Here is a 13915-nt window from a genome sequence, read left to right as displayed (position 1 = left end):
GAGTCAGAGAGGCTACCTCAGAATGACAACTATCGCAGATCGTATTTATATGAAAGTAAAAATGAGCTAATTTATTTTTAGACATATGAGCCCTATACACCACTTTAAATTGAATCAATGCATGTTTAGCACAAATAGAAAAATAAACTATTTGAAGAATTTTCTCCCAACCAAGGAAGTTGAAGTTCCTTCACCCATTCATTTTTAATTTTATTGGATATATCTGACTGTATTTTCATAATCATAACTGATTGCTTTTGATAAGGGTTTAAGCCTAAAATTTTTTCAGTGATATCAGTTGGATAAAAAATCGGAAAAGTAGGTAACATCATATTCAAAAAATCTCTGATCTGTAAGTATCTAAAAAAATGGGATCTGGGCAAATTATATTTATTAGACAACTGTTCAAAAGCCGTGAAACAGTTATTCAAAATTAAATCATGAAAACATATTATACCCTTCATTTTCCATACCAAAAAGGCTTGATCCATGAGAGAGGGTTGAAAGAAAAAATTAGATATAATAGGACCTGATAAAATAAATTTATTCAAGCCAAAAAATTAACGAAACTGAAACCATATTTGTAATGTATGTTTACTTATGGGATTAACCGTTTATTCAATTTAGAAAGAACAAAGGGAAGTGAAGTCCCAAAGATGGAAACCAATGAAAATCCTTGTGCAGAATTACATTTAAGGTTAACCCATTGAGGACTGACATAATATCCACATCTTGTGTCCAAAGTATTAAATATCGAATATTAATGCCCAATAATAAAATCTTAAATTCGGCAGTGCCAAGCCACCGTTCTTTTTGGATTTCTGCAGGTATTTTTAGCTCACCACTGATTGATCTGTCCTCTTCAGCTTGGCAGATGATTGCATTTGCTACTTTAATGGCTAGAAGATCTATTTTATTGAATTGGAAAGAGATGAATCCTCCAACTACATCTCAATGGTTTTCCCAAACCATATCCTGTTTAAATTTAGAAAAAATTAGTAGAGGCACCTTTGATCTCTCAGTTAAATTTGAAGAAACTTGGATGCCATTTATTCAACACTTTCATAGAATGTAATTTGACCTTATCCGATTCCTTTATATTATTTACTAATTTGAGTAGAGGAGCGGAGTTGATGACATTAACAATTTTATTTGATATAATAAAATAGCCCAGCTTTGTTTAGTTTAGTTTCAGTTCAGCTTAGCTTAGTTTACTTTGTTTTTGAGTTTTCAATTTGGGTTTTTTCATCTTTTTATTTCCTTGTATTTTGTTTATATTAAGGATTTAGGAAGTAAATTATATCGGTGTTACCTATAATTTCTACTTGTGTGTTAATTGCCAACAATGTAATTCCACTCCCTTTCTACTATTATGACCGCTATGTATTTGTCTTTGAAAAATCCAATAAAAAGATTTAAAAAGGTAGAGTGACATTTGCAATTTTCTAGTCCGCCAGGACCATGCTACAATCAAGTGATTCTTGAAAGATCATGACCAATGTATCTGTTATCTCTCCACCAACCTCTTTCAGGACTCTGGGATGTAATCCATCTGGTCCAGGCTAAGTCTTTTGAGTTTGCCTAACACTTTTTCCTTTGTAATGTCAATGGCACTCAGTCCTGCTCCTTGTCACTCATGGACCTCTGGCACACTGCTGGTGTCTTCCACAGTGAAGACTGATGCAAAGTACCCATCAAGTTCATCTGCCATTTCTTTGTCCTCCATTACTACCTCACCAGCATCATTTTCTAGTGTTCCAATATCGACTCTCACCTCACTTATATAACTGAACAAACTTTTAGTATCCTGCTTTACATTGTTTGCTAGTTTGCCTTCATATTTAATATTTTCCCTTCTTATAGTATTTTAGTTGCCTTTTGCAGGATTTTAAAAGCTTCCTACTCACTTTTGCTACGTTATATACCATTTCCTTGACTTTTATGCAGTCCTTAACTTCCTTTGTCAGCCACGGTTGCCTACCTCTGCCATTTGAAAACTTTTCTTCTGTGGGACATATCCATTCTGCGCCTTGTGACCTATTGCTTTCTTCTGCCACCCTCACTTCTTGAAGAGCGGAGTAACATTTGCGATGTTCTAGTTCTCTGGACCACGGCAGAATCTAGTGATTCTTGAAAGTTCATTACCGATGCCTCTACAGTCTTCCCAGCCAGCTCTTTCAGAACACTGGGGCTGTAGACTATCTGGTCCAGGTGACCTTTCAGTTTCCTAAATACCTTCTCTGTAGTAATAGCAATTGCACTCACTTCTGACCCTGATACACTTGAACTTATGGCATACTCCTAATGTTTTCACAGTGAAGACAGATGCAAAGTTCATACAGTATTTAGTTAAATTCTTCTTGGGCTTCCAGGTGGGTACAGGTTTAAACTATAACTGACGTTTTGATGATATCAAAATGTTGGCTTGTTTTGATACCTGTACCTGACTGGAAGTCCCAGAAGAGTTAATTTGTCATATACGCCAGGGAAACACTATATCCTTTTCCACGTATTTAGTTCATCCACAATTTCCTTATCTCCCATTACTACCTCTCCAGTGTCATTTTCCAGTGGTCTGATATCTACTCTTCCCACTCTATATACTTGAAAAAAAAAACTGGTATCACTTTTGATATTGTCAGCTAGCTTACCTTCATATTTCATCTGCACACGGCTCTTTTTAGTAGCCTTCTTTTGGTTTTTAAAGTTTTCCCAATCCTCTAACTTCCCACAAATTTTTGCTCTTTTATATGTCTTTCTTTTGCTTTTATGTTGATTCCAATTTCCCTTGTTAGCCAGTGTTGCATCATTCTGCCATTAGAATACTTCTTTGAAATATATCTGTCCTGCAACTTCCAAATTACTCCCGCAAACTCCAGCCATTGCTGGTTTGTTGTCATCCCTGCTAGTGTCCCCTTCAAATCAACTTTGACCAGACCCTCTCTCATGCCTCTGTAATTCCCCTTACACCACTGTAATATTGATACATCCAACTTTAGCTTCTCCTTAATTCCATGGTGAATTCTATCATGTTGTGATTAGTGTCTCCTAAGAGTTCCTTTACCTTAAGGTCCCTAATCAAATCTGGTTCATTGTCCAACACCTAATCTAGAACAGCTGATCCCCCAGCAGAATCAACAAGCTGCTCAAAGAAGCCATCTTGTAAGCATTCTACAAATTTTCTTGGAATTGAACAGCACCAACCTGATTTTCACAATCTACCTGTATATTGAAACTCCCGACTCTTGTAACATTACCCTTTTGGTCTTCCTTTTTTAACTCCTGTAGTAATTTGTAGCCCACATCCTGGGCCCGTATTGTGAACTCCCAACAGGGTCTTTTTACCCTTGTAGGCTAACTCTACCCACCAAGATTCTCCATCTTCCAATCCCATATCACCTCTTTCTAAGGATTTAATTTTATTTTTTTTACCAACAGAGCCATGCAACCCTTCTGCCCTCCTGCCTGTCCTTTTGATACAATGTGTAGCATTGGACGTTAAGCTCCGAATTATAATCTTCTTTCTACAAAGACTGAGTGATGCCCACATTGTCACACTTGCCGATCTCTAAACGTGCTACAAGATCATCTTATTTCATATAATGCATGCATTCAATTATACATCTTCAGTCCTGTATCCTTCACCCTTTTTCATTTTGTCTCCTTTTTGCACTGAGAGCAATTTTACCGTCATTTTCCGATCCTTCCTAATAGTTTCACTACGCATTGCTTCTGCTTGTAAACCAAAAGACTTATCCTCAGCCCCATCTCCTGGTTACCATCCTCCTGCCAAATTAGTTTAAATCTCCTCAACAGTTCTAGCAAACTTGCCTGAAGGACATTGGTCCCTTTTGGGTTCAGATATAATCTGTCCATTTTGTACAGGTCACACCTTCCACAGAAGAGATCCCAATCATCCATTAATCTGAAACACTGACCCCTGCAGCAATTTCTCAGCTACATATTCATCTGCCAAATCATCCTATTCTTATCCTCACTGGTGAGTGGCACATGCAGCAATCCAGAGATTACTAACCTTGAGGTCCTGCTTTCTTCCTAACTCCTTAAATTCTCTCTTCAGGACCTCCTCACTTTTCCTACCTATGTAATTGGTGCCAATGTATCCCAAGACCGCTGGTTGCTCACCCTCCTCCTTTAGAATATCATGGACCCAATCTAAGACATCCCTGATCCTGGCACCAGGGAGGCAACATACTGTTCGGGTGTCTCCATCACATCCACAGAATCTTGTGTCTACTCCTCCACCTATCACTATTGCAGTCCTCTTCTCCTCCCTTCCCTTCTGATCCATTGTATCAGACTCGGTGCCAGAGATCTGGGTCGCAGTGGCTCCCCATGGCAAGTTGCCCCCTCAATAATATCCAAAGTGGTATACTTATCATTGAGAACAGTCACAGGGATACTCTGCACTAGCTGTCCATTTCCCTTCCTTCTCCTAACAGTCACCCATTTAGCTGCCTCCTTCAACTTTGTAGTGACTTCCCCCTTGTAGCTTCTCAGGTCCCTGTATGAGCCAAAGATCATCAAGATGCAGCTCCAGTTCCTGAACACGTTGAGAAGCTGCAGCCCGGTGCACCCGGTGTAAATGTGGTTTTTCAGGAGGCTGGAGATCTCCCACATCAGCCCAGTCTCATCCCCCTACAGCCTGTTCTCTCCCTCTGCCCATCAACAACCCTGACGTCCAACACCAAGGCATTTCACCTTTGGCGTGGGGGTGACCAGAGATGCTCATCTTTGGAGAAGAGTCACGGCCAGGGGGAAGAGTGCACCAACATGGTCGCTTGTTACACATGCTGGAAACCCATCAAGTATTGAGTAGATGTGGAGAGGAGGTTTCCTATAGCGGGGGAGTCTAAGACTGGAGTGCACAGCCTCAGAATAGAGGGACATCCATTCTGAACAGAAGCGATCAGAGGATGGTGAACGGAGGCCAAGTCATTGGGTATATTTATGTTGGAGCTGGATAGGTTCTTACTTATTCAGGGCATCAGAGGTTACAGGGAGAAAGCAGAACAAGGGAGTTGAGAGAAATAATCAATGATGGAATGGTGGAGCTGACTTATTCGGCTGAATGGCCTAATTCTGCTCCAATGTCTTATGGTCTAGAAGACTAGAGGAACTCAACAGGTCAGGCATCATCAATGGAGAGGAATAAACAGTGAATGCTTCAGGATGAGGCCCTTCCTCAGGACCACTGATGCTGCCTGACTTACTGAGTTCCTCCAGCATTTTATGTGTATTGCTCCAGATTTCCAGCATCTGCAGAATCTCTCATGTGTATCAGATAATTCAGTTACTTTCTCAAAAATACAATCCATGTTTTTTTATACAAAAAAATAATTTTACAGATTAAAAGTGCTTTTCGGAAACCCAGTGCAGCAGGCATAGTGACAACAGCTGGTTTCCATTGTTGGTAACCAGTTAGAGTTCACTTTCAGTAGCCAGAGACAGGGACACATGGCGACAGATTTCCCGATTCATGGAGCCACATTCCTGCACCAGCAAGGTCCGAGGGCAGAGAAGCACCGTCTCTGCCACACTGTCGTTCATCCTCGAATTCTGGGTGGGGAGAAGGAAGAGTACAGCACAGAAAGTTCCCGCTTTAGAATGCGATTCAGCAAGTCCTTCGAAACGTTCAGGCTCATCTTGGCGAGACTGCCATGAGTCAGTGACTGACAGATGAGAACCCTGAACCAGGCACAGTCACACAAGCTGCAGGTGACTTGGGAAAGGTCTACTTTGCACTTTTCCCCAGATTTAGAATGTGTCCGTTTACTTGATCCCAGGTCTGTTGCTGGGAGTTGGTCTGGAGTCACATAAACACTGATCTGAACGATTTTCACCTGTCCTCGGACACAGAGTCAGTACTGTAACCTGTCGTGTTACCTTGGGGACACAAGGTTGGCATCGTGATCAGAGGGCTGTGGTGTACACAATGTCTGCATTCTGTTGGTAAACACGTGTGTTGTGTTAGGTCAGACCTGGTGAACTCATTGGTAGAAGGTATGTGTAGAGCAGCAGAATGCGGAAACACAGTGGGCTCAGATCACGAATCCCAGGCAGAGACCACCAGGGCCATGGTTCCTCCTGCACAAAAAAATCTATCAGTCCTCCTCCAATCCCAGATCAGCAGCCGTAGGACTCAAACCCAGAGCACTCTGTAAACATCTCCTCACCGAGGGGCAGAGACTGCCAGACACCAGCCTCGCTCACAGACGCCCTGCGGCACAGGAACCATAACATCCATCTGAAGACTGGCTCGCAAGCAGCCCCTACCGTCCGGGCAATGAGAGGCAGAAGTGTCCCCATCAACAAGACCATGTTACAAAAGCAGAATAAAGTCAATGTCAGTGTGAAGCTCCCACCTGCCATTCCAGGGGCTGGAGAAAGCTGAACTGCTCTCCTCCCACACTGGTTGGCGTTTCTCCCTCCTACTCCACTCATTGAAAGAGGGGCTGAACTACTTCCTGCCCACAGTCAGAGATGAGGTGCTCCCTCCCTTCTAGCAAGGGAGGGTCTTCCCATCTCCCACTTCACCTACTGAAAGAGGAGGCTGATCCCTCTATTCGCTGAGGGATCCAGACATTGCATAACCCTGAGGGTGGCAAGGGCTGGCGGTCAGAGAGTGCCAGTCTCCCCGTCTGGCTCACACTCACGGACAGCAGCTCCGGTCCGCTAGCCCCTCACTCCTCCAGTGGCAGCAGCCGTCTATACATCAGCGGGGCGGAGTTGCCTCTCGCCTTCAGCCAGGAAAATCTCCATCGCTCGCTTCAGCAAGTGGACGCCAAGTTGTCGCCTCCGCCGCAGGGGCCAGGTGGCCACCAGTCCATAGTAGACCCCACGCTTCCTGTTGGTCAGTGTCCGCAGGCCTGGAGAGAGAGGAACTACTGACTCACGGTGCTGCACACCCCACCACCCTGCAGCGTTGGAGATGGTGGGGGGGGGGGGGGGGGCAGCAGATATAGAGCAATGGTGCTGAATGGCAGGATTCGCGGCGAGGTGGGGGGGGAGTGACAGCTCGGGATTCGCGGCGAGGTGGGGGGGAGTGACAGCTCGGGATTCGCGGCGAGGTGGGGGGAGTGACAGCTCGGGATTCGCGGCGAGGTGGGGGGAGTGACAGCTCGGGATTCGCGGCGAGGTGGGGGGAGTGACAGCTCGGGATTCGCGGCGAGGTGGGGGGAGTGACAGCTCGGGATTCGCGGCGAGGTGGGGGGAGTGACAGCTCGGGATTCGCGGCGAGGTGGGGGGAGTGACAGCTCGGGATTCGCGGCGAGGTGGGGGGAGTGACAGCTCGGGATTCGCGGCGAGGTGGGGGGAGTGACAGCTCGGGATTCGCGGCGAGGTGGGGGGAGTGACAGCTCGGGATTGAAACGGGGGAATGATGCACCCTGAAACAGAGCAACGTTACATCCAACTCACCCAGAGCATCCACCATACAGGCTTCCCGTGTGTAAGCCTCCACTGGGATAACGTTCTGGAAACAATGCAAGGAGATCACCCCAGATCCACTCTTCCAGATGTCCATGATGTGCTTCAGTTTGGCATTCACCTGTGGGAGATCAGTGGAAAGACCTATGTGTCAGGGCCAGAATGGTTTGTCATCTGAGGATTGATGAGGGGTGCAGTCCTGACTATTAACGAGGACTTCAGCCCCCACCCCATGACAAAGGATAACTTTCATTTCATGTGTTATTGGTAAAACATCAGCACTAGCTTTAAGTTCAAGTTTATTGTCAACTGACTGTACATGTATAGAACCAAACGACACAACATTCCTTCAGACCACGGTGAACCTTCAATACACGTATCACATGCCACACAGAAACCAAAATCAGTTGATAAAATATAATTCAAAGTGCCTGCAGTACACTGCACAGGTAAACAGTATATTGGTGCTGGTGCAGGAATGGCCACTTCTCTTCCCTTCAACCATTTGGTTCTTAAACCCACCGAACAAATCAAATCACTATATTTCAGCAACACTATGACCACTTTGTGCTAAAACTGACCTTTTTATTTGGTGAATTGTAATATGAATGGTGCACCCAGTCACTAAGGTGTGTAACGGAATTGAGGATCTTGGAGTACAAGTGCGTAGTTCACTAAAAACTCTATCACAGGTAGACTAGGTGCTGAGAAAAGGTGTTTAGCATGTTGGCCTGAGTACAGGACTTGGGACATCACTGCAGGTTGCAGTTGTGCAAGTTCTTGATTAGTCAGGGTGTCAAAGATTACGGGGAGAAGGCAGGAGAATAAGGTTGAGAGGGATAGTAAATCAACCATGATGGAAAGGCAGAACAGACCTGATGGGTTGACTGGCCCAATTCCACTCCCATGTCTTATGGTCTCTATTGGGTGCTGTGGATTTCCAGCCAGCTCCCAGCTGGACCACCAAGGGCAGGGAGGGTCTCCAAGCGTGGGAAGGTGTGGATGGATGGTTAGACTGCTAGGCACTTCCAGTGGTGGCTTGGCCAGAGCATCTGCAGAATGTGACAAGGAAGGGTGAGGGTCCCATGTCGGAGCACTCATGTCCCAGGACTCTACTCCCTATTCACTTGCCAAAAATAAAGGCTCAGGACTGGGACCCTATTGTGCACATATTAGGTCCCATGCTCTTTACACTTAGCAGTGTTCGTTCCTATGACCATGAGCGGTGTGCTGGAAATCCAACTACATCCTCTTGGGTCATTGGAATCTCAACCTGCCAGTGCTCGGGACTCCTCCGGGTCACTGGAATCTCATCCTGCCAGTGCTCAAGACTCCGGGTCACTGGAATCTCAACCTGCTAGTGCTCAAGACTCCTCCGGGTCACTGGAATCTCAACCTGCTAGTGCTCAAGACTCCTCCGGGTCACTGGAATCTCATCCTGCCAGTGCTCAAGACTCCTCCGGGTCACTGGAATCTCATCCTGCCAGTGCGTGAGACTCCTCCGGGTCACTGGAGTCTCATCCTGCCAGTGCTTGAGACTCCTCCGGGTCACTGGAGCCTCATCCTGCCAGTGCTTGAGACTCCTCCAGGTCACTGGAATCTCATCCTGCCAGTGCTCGAGACCGGGTCACTGGAATCTCATCCTGCCAGTGCTTGAGACTCCTCCGGGTCACTGGAATCTCATCCTGCCAGTGCTCGAGACTCCGGGTCACTGGAATCTCATCCTGCCAGTGCTCGAGACTCCTCCGGGTCACTGGAGTCTCATCCTGCCAGTGCTTGAGACTCCTTCGGGTCACTGGAATCTCATCCTGCCAGTGCTCGAGACTCCGGGTCACTGGAATCTCATCCTGCCAGTGCTCGAGACTCCGGAGTGAGCCAGGTAACATCAGGATCCACACAGCAGCAGCAGACAACAGAAAGGTCGATCCCTGAAGATCTGTGCATCAAAACCCCCAGACCTGCAAGTGAAAGATTTCCATACCCTTGGGAAAGCGATTTCAAAATAAAACCCATTACCTGCTGGTTTCCACCTTTGAAGTGCTTGAGTGCCTCGTAGAGGTGAGAGTACGCTCGAGAACGTTTGCCTTTGCCCACATAGAAGATGGAGCTGATGAATGTTTGGAAACACTCTGCAGGGCTCAGGACATGGCAGCGAGTTGGCAGGTTCTTCGTCACCCTAGGGGAGGTGAACAGGAAGACAGGACATCACAGTTGGTCAAAGCTTTCAACAGCATGTGTGACTGAACATGGGAGAGATCAGAGCCTCCTAGTCCCCTGGGTACACAGAAACCTTTGTCCAACATCAGCTATGAATGTACACAAATATCCCTCCTAGCCACCTGTGGACACAGATACCTCTCCTAATCATCCAGGGTCACAAATACTCCTCCTGTGAACACAGATACCCCTCCTAGCATCCCCCCCCCCATGTACACAGATATAAGACATAGGAGCAAAATTAGGCCTTGTGGCCATCGAGTCTGCTCCTCCATTCATTCATGGCTGATCCTTTCTTCCCCCCTCCTCAGCCCCTCTCCCAAGCCTTCAATGCTGTGGGGGGGGGGGGGGGTTAGGAGGCATATCTGTGTACATGGGGTCAAGAGCTTATCAAGCTCTGCCTTAAAAACACCCAATAATCTGGTGTCCACAGCTGCCTGTGGTAATAAATTCCACAAATTTCTTCGCATCTCTGTTTTGAATGGAAGCCTCTCTAATCTGAGGCTGTGTCCTCATGTCCTTGACTCCCTCACCATGGAAAACATCCTTTCCACATCTACTTTGTCCTGACCTTTCATCAATGAGATCCCCCTCACCTTTCTAAATTCCAGTGAGTACAGATCCAGAGCCGTCAAATGTTCCTTATATGATAACCCTTTCATTCCTGGAATCATCCTTGTGAACCTCCTCTGGACCCTCTCCAATGCCAGCACATCTTTTCTAAGATGAGGGGCCTAAAACTGTTCACAATACTCAAGGTGAGGCGTCACCAGTGCCTTATAAAGCCTCACCATCACATCCTTGCTCTTGTATTCTAGACTTCTTGAAATGAATGTTACCATTGTATTTGCCTTCCTCACCACCAACTCTACTTGCAAGTTGACCTTTAGGGTGTTCAGCACAAGGACTCCCAAGACCTCAAGTCTCATATTTCTGGAATTCCTCTCCAGTTAGAAAATTGTCTGTACATTTATTTCAACTACCAAAATGCATGACAATGCATTTTCTAATATTGTATTTCATTTGCCACTTGCCCATTCTCCTAATCTGTCTAAGTCTTTCTGCAGCCTACCTGCTTCCTCAACACTACCTTCCCCTCCACCACTCTATTCCATCATCTAAATCATTTATATACAGCATAAAAAGAAGTGGTCCCAACACCAACCCCTGTGGAACACCAATAGGGTTTAGGGAACCCTAAAACTGGCAGCCAATGCTCTAACCATGCAAATAATTTTCCTGTAATGCCATAGGCTCTTAACTTGGTAAGCAGCCTTGGGTGTGGCACCTTGTCAGAGGCCTTCTGAAAGTCCAAATAGATTTCAAACAGGTTGTTCAAGCAAGGATTTTCCTGAAGGAAACCAAACTGACTGTCCTATTTTGTCCTGTGTCACAAAGTACTCCATCACCTCATCCTTAACAATTGACTTCAACACCATCTCAACCACTGAGATTAGGCTAACTGGTCCATATTTTCCTTTCTGCTGCCTTCCTCCTTTCTTATAGTGTGGAGTATCATTTGCAATTTTCCAGTCCCCTGGCACCATGCCATAGCCCAATAATTTTTGTAAGATCATTACTAATGCCTCCACAATCTCTAATGCTACCTCGTTCAGAATCCTAGGGTGCAGTTTATCTGGCCCGGGTGACTTATGGACCCTCAGGTCTTTCAGCTTTTTGAGCACCTCCTCTCTTGTAACAGTAACTGCAGGCTCTTCCCTTACCTCACACCCTTTAACATCAGGCACATTGCAAGTCTCTTCCAGAGTGAAGTCTGATGCAAAATACTCATTTAGTTTATCTGCCATCTCCTTGGCCCCATTATTATTTCTCTGTCCTCATTTTCTAGTGGTCCAAAGTTCAATCTCATCCTTTGTTCTTAAATACTTATAAAAGCTTTTACTATTCACTTTGATATTGTTTGCTAGCTTGCTTTCATATTTCATCTTTCCCCTGCCATTGTTGCTCTCTGTAGAGTTTTAAAAGCTTCCCAATCTTCTGTCTTCCCACTAATTTTTACTTTGTTGTATCCCCTCTCTTTTGCTTTCACATTAGCTTTGATTTCCTTTGTCAGCCATGGTTGTATTTTGCCATTTGAGTATTTCTTTGTTTTTGGAATCCATCTATCCTGCACCTTTTTCATTTTCCCCAGAACTCACACCATTACTGCTCTGCTGTCATCCCTGCCAGCATCTCCTTCCAATTCACTTTGGCCAACTCCTCTCTCATACCACTGTAATTTCCCTTACTCCACTGAAATACTGCCACTTCAGACTACTTTCTCTCTACCAAATTTCAAGTTGAATTTAATCATATAGTGATCACTAACTCCTAAGGGATCTTTTACCTTAAGCTCCCTAATCGCCTCGGGTTCATTAAATAACACCCAATCCGGTATAGCTGATCCCCTAGCAGGCTCAACAACAAACAGCTCTAAAAAGCCATCTCATAGGCATTTCCCGCCTAGTCCTCATGTACATAGGTAACCCTCCTAGCCCTTTCTGGACACAGATACCCCTTGTAGACCTCCTGTGGACCCAGACACCACTCCTAGCTCCTGTGTGCAGATATCCCTCTAAGCCTCCTGTGGGCCCAGATACCCCATATTCCCTGTAGACACAGGTACCCCTCCTTGCCACCTTGTACACACCACTACCTTATCCTAGCCTGTGTCCACAAAGATCTTAGTCCAACGTCAGCTATCCATTTACAGATTGCTCTCGTAGACCTCTGTGGCACAGATACCCCTGCTGGCCCCATGTACACAGATAACCATCCCAGCCCCCTGTGGACACAGATACCCCTCCTAGATTCTCATGGACATAGTACCCTTCAAGTCAGTGCCGCCCTGCTGTGTTCATTCCATGGACACATGCTGCACTGCGTTTGATGGTGGCTGCACTGTACAAGGCAAGGAGGTTTTGCAGGCTGCTCTTTCAGAAATGTGGCTCCAGGCCACCATTAATTTGCTGGCCAAGACACTCAGCTAGTCAGGCTGTATTATTACATTCTAACATTTTTCCTGCAATTAAATGTGCTGTATGTGTGACTGTTGGTTCTGTGAGTTGCAGCCAGGCCCCAGGGGAACACTGTTTCTTGTGGCTGCATTCATGTGTATGGTTGAATGACAAATGAACATGAAGATTCAGATCTCACTGCTGTCAGGTTGGTGGAAACAGAGGCACCATTGTTTTCCGGAAGACCTTACCTGGGGTCGAGCAGTAGGTAGTTGAAGCTGGACTTGACGACACCTTCCCTCCACCAGCGCTTTGGGTCTGGCTGATCAAACTGTTGCACTAATGCCATTTCATCCCGACTGCAATCCGGGAAGACAAACTTGTCCAAACTCTGAGCCAGCTCAGGGCTGTAGCCTGTCAACACAAAGCAAGGTCAGGCAGGGCTGGGCTCTCAGAGAGCCTGCAGACAGCAGGGAGCCTCCCAGGCAACTGGTTGGCTGAGGCCACTGCTGTGTGACCAAGGGCTGAAGGAAGAAGCAGGGAGAGCCTCTCTGTTGGTCGGGGTCGACCATGGATGTTGTGTCCCAGCTGTCTACCTGATACGCAAGCCGGGATGCAAGCTAGAGCAGTAACGCTGGTGGCTATGCAGCAGGTTCTGCCTCTCCACACAGCTGATGAATTCAGGATCGGCAGAGACCAACAGTTTGGCACCAGTGGCATCTCCAGAGTTGCCAGTTAACACTGAACTCAACACAGGACTCGCTTAGGGATTCCAGCTCGGGATATTTCCCCACAAGGTATGCTCCCGAAGCCTTCCCCATGAGTGGGTACAGCTGTAAGGCAGCGGAGGTTTGAGATCAGAGATTTCCTTCTCAATGATGAGCTGACAACCATGTCTGACGAGCCCCACCTGCCCGAAGTGACTGGTTTTAGGGTGCCAGTAACCAGCCCTGCCCCTTCTTCTGCCAGCAGAAACAGATCCATTGGCTTCAGTAGCTAAGCCATATGTGAAAGCCATTAACTTGCTTGTCAGAGGCTACTGAGATGCACAGCATTGGGAGCTTATCTCCACGGCAAAAATATTGATTTCTCTAACTTCTAGCAATTTCTCCTGCCTCCCCTTCTCTCTTTTTCATTCCCCACTCCGGTTCCCCTCTTACTCCTTTTCTTCGCCTCACCTGCCTACCACCTCCCCCTGGTGTCCCTCCTCCATCCCTTTCTCCCATGGTCCACTCTCCTCTCCTACCAGGTTCCTTTCTCTTTAGTTTTTTACCTCTTCCACCTGTCACCTC

General features: G+C 46.2%; 1 protein-coding gene across 1 annotated transcript in view; it reads right to left on the bottom strand.

Moving 5' to 3' along the window:
* Positions 1-608: 608 nt before the first annotated feature.
* ankle1 (ankyrin repeat and LEM domain containing 1) overlaps positions 609-13915 on the bottom strand; it is a 51419-nt gene continuing 38112 nt past the window's right edge. The window contains exons 6-9 of the mRNA XM_059990944.1: positions 12875-13037; positions 9466-9625; positions 7441-7570; positions 609-6890 (exon numbers count right to left, since the gene is read on the bottom strand). Coding sequence (XP_059846927.1) covers positions 6730-6890; positions 7441-7570; positions 9466-9625; positions 12875-13037 — 614 coding nt within the window. The 3' untranslated portion in view covers positions 609-6729. The remainder of the gene's footprint in view (positions 6891-7440; positions 7571-9465; positions 9626-12874; positions 13038-13915) is intronic.

The sequence above is a fragment of the Hypanus sabinus genome, chromosome 16, assembly GCF_030144855.1.
Source record: "Hypanus sabinus isolate sHypSab1 chromosome 16, sHypSab1.hap1, whole genome shotgun sequence".
NCBI lineage: Eukaryota > Metazoa > Chordata > Chondrichthyes > Myliobatiformes > Dasyatidae > Hypanus > Hypanus sabinus.
The sequence above is the reverse complement of the archived record's forward strand: the minus strand, read 5'-3'. Positions and strand labels throughout refer to the sequence as shown.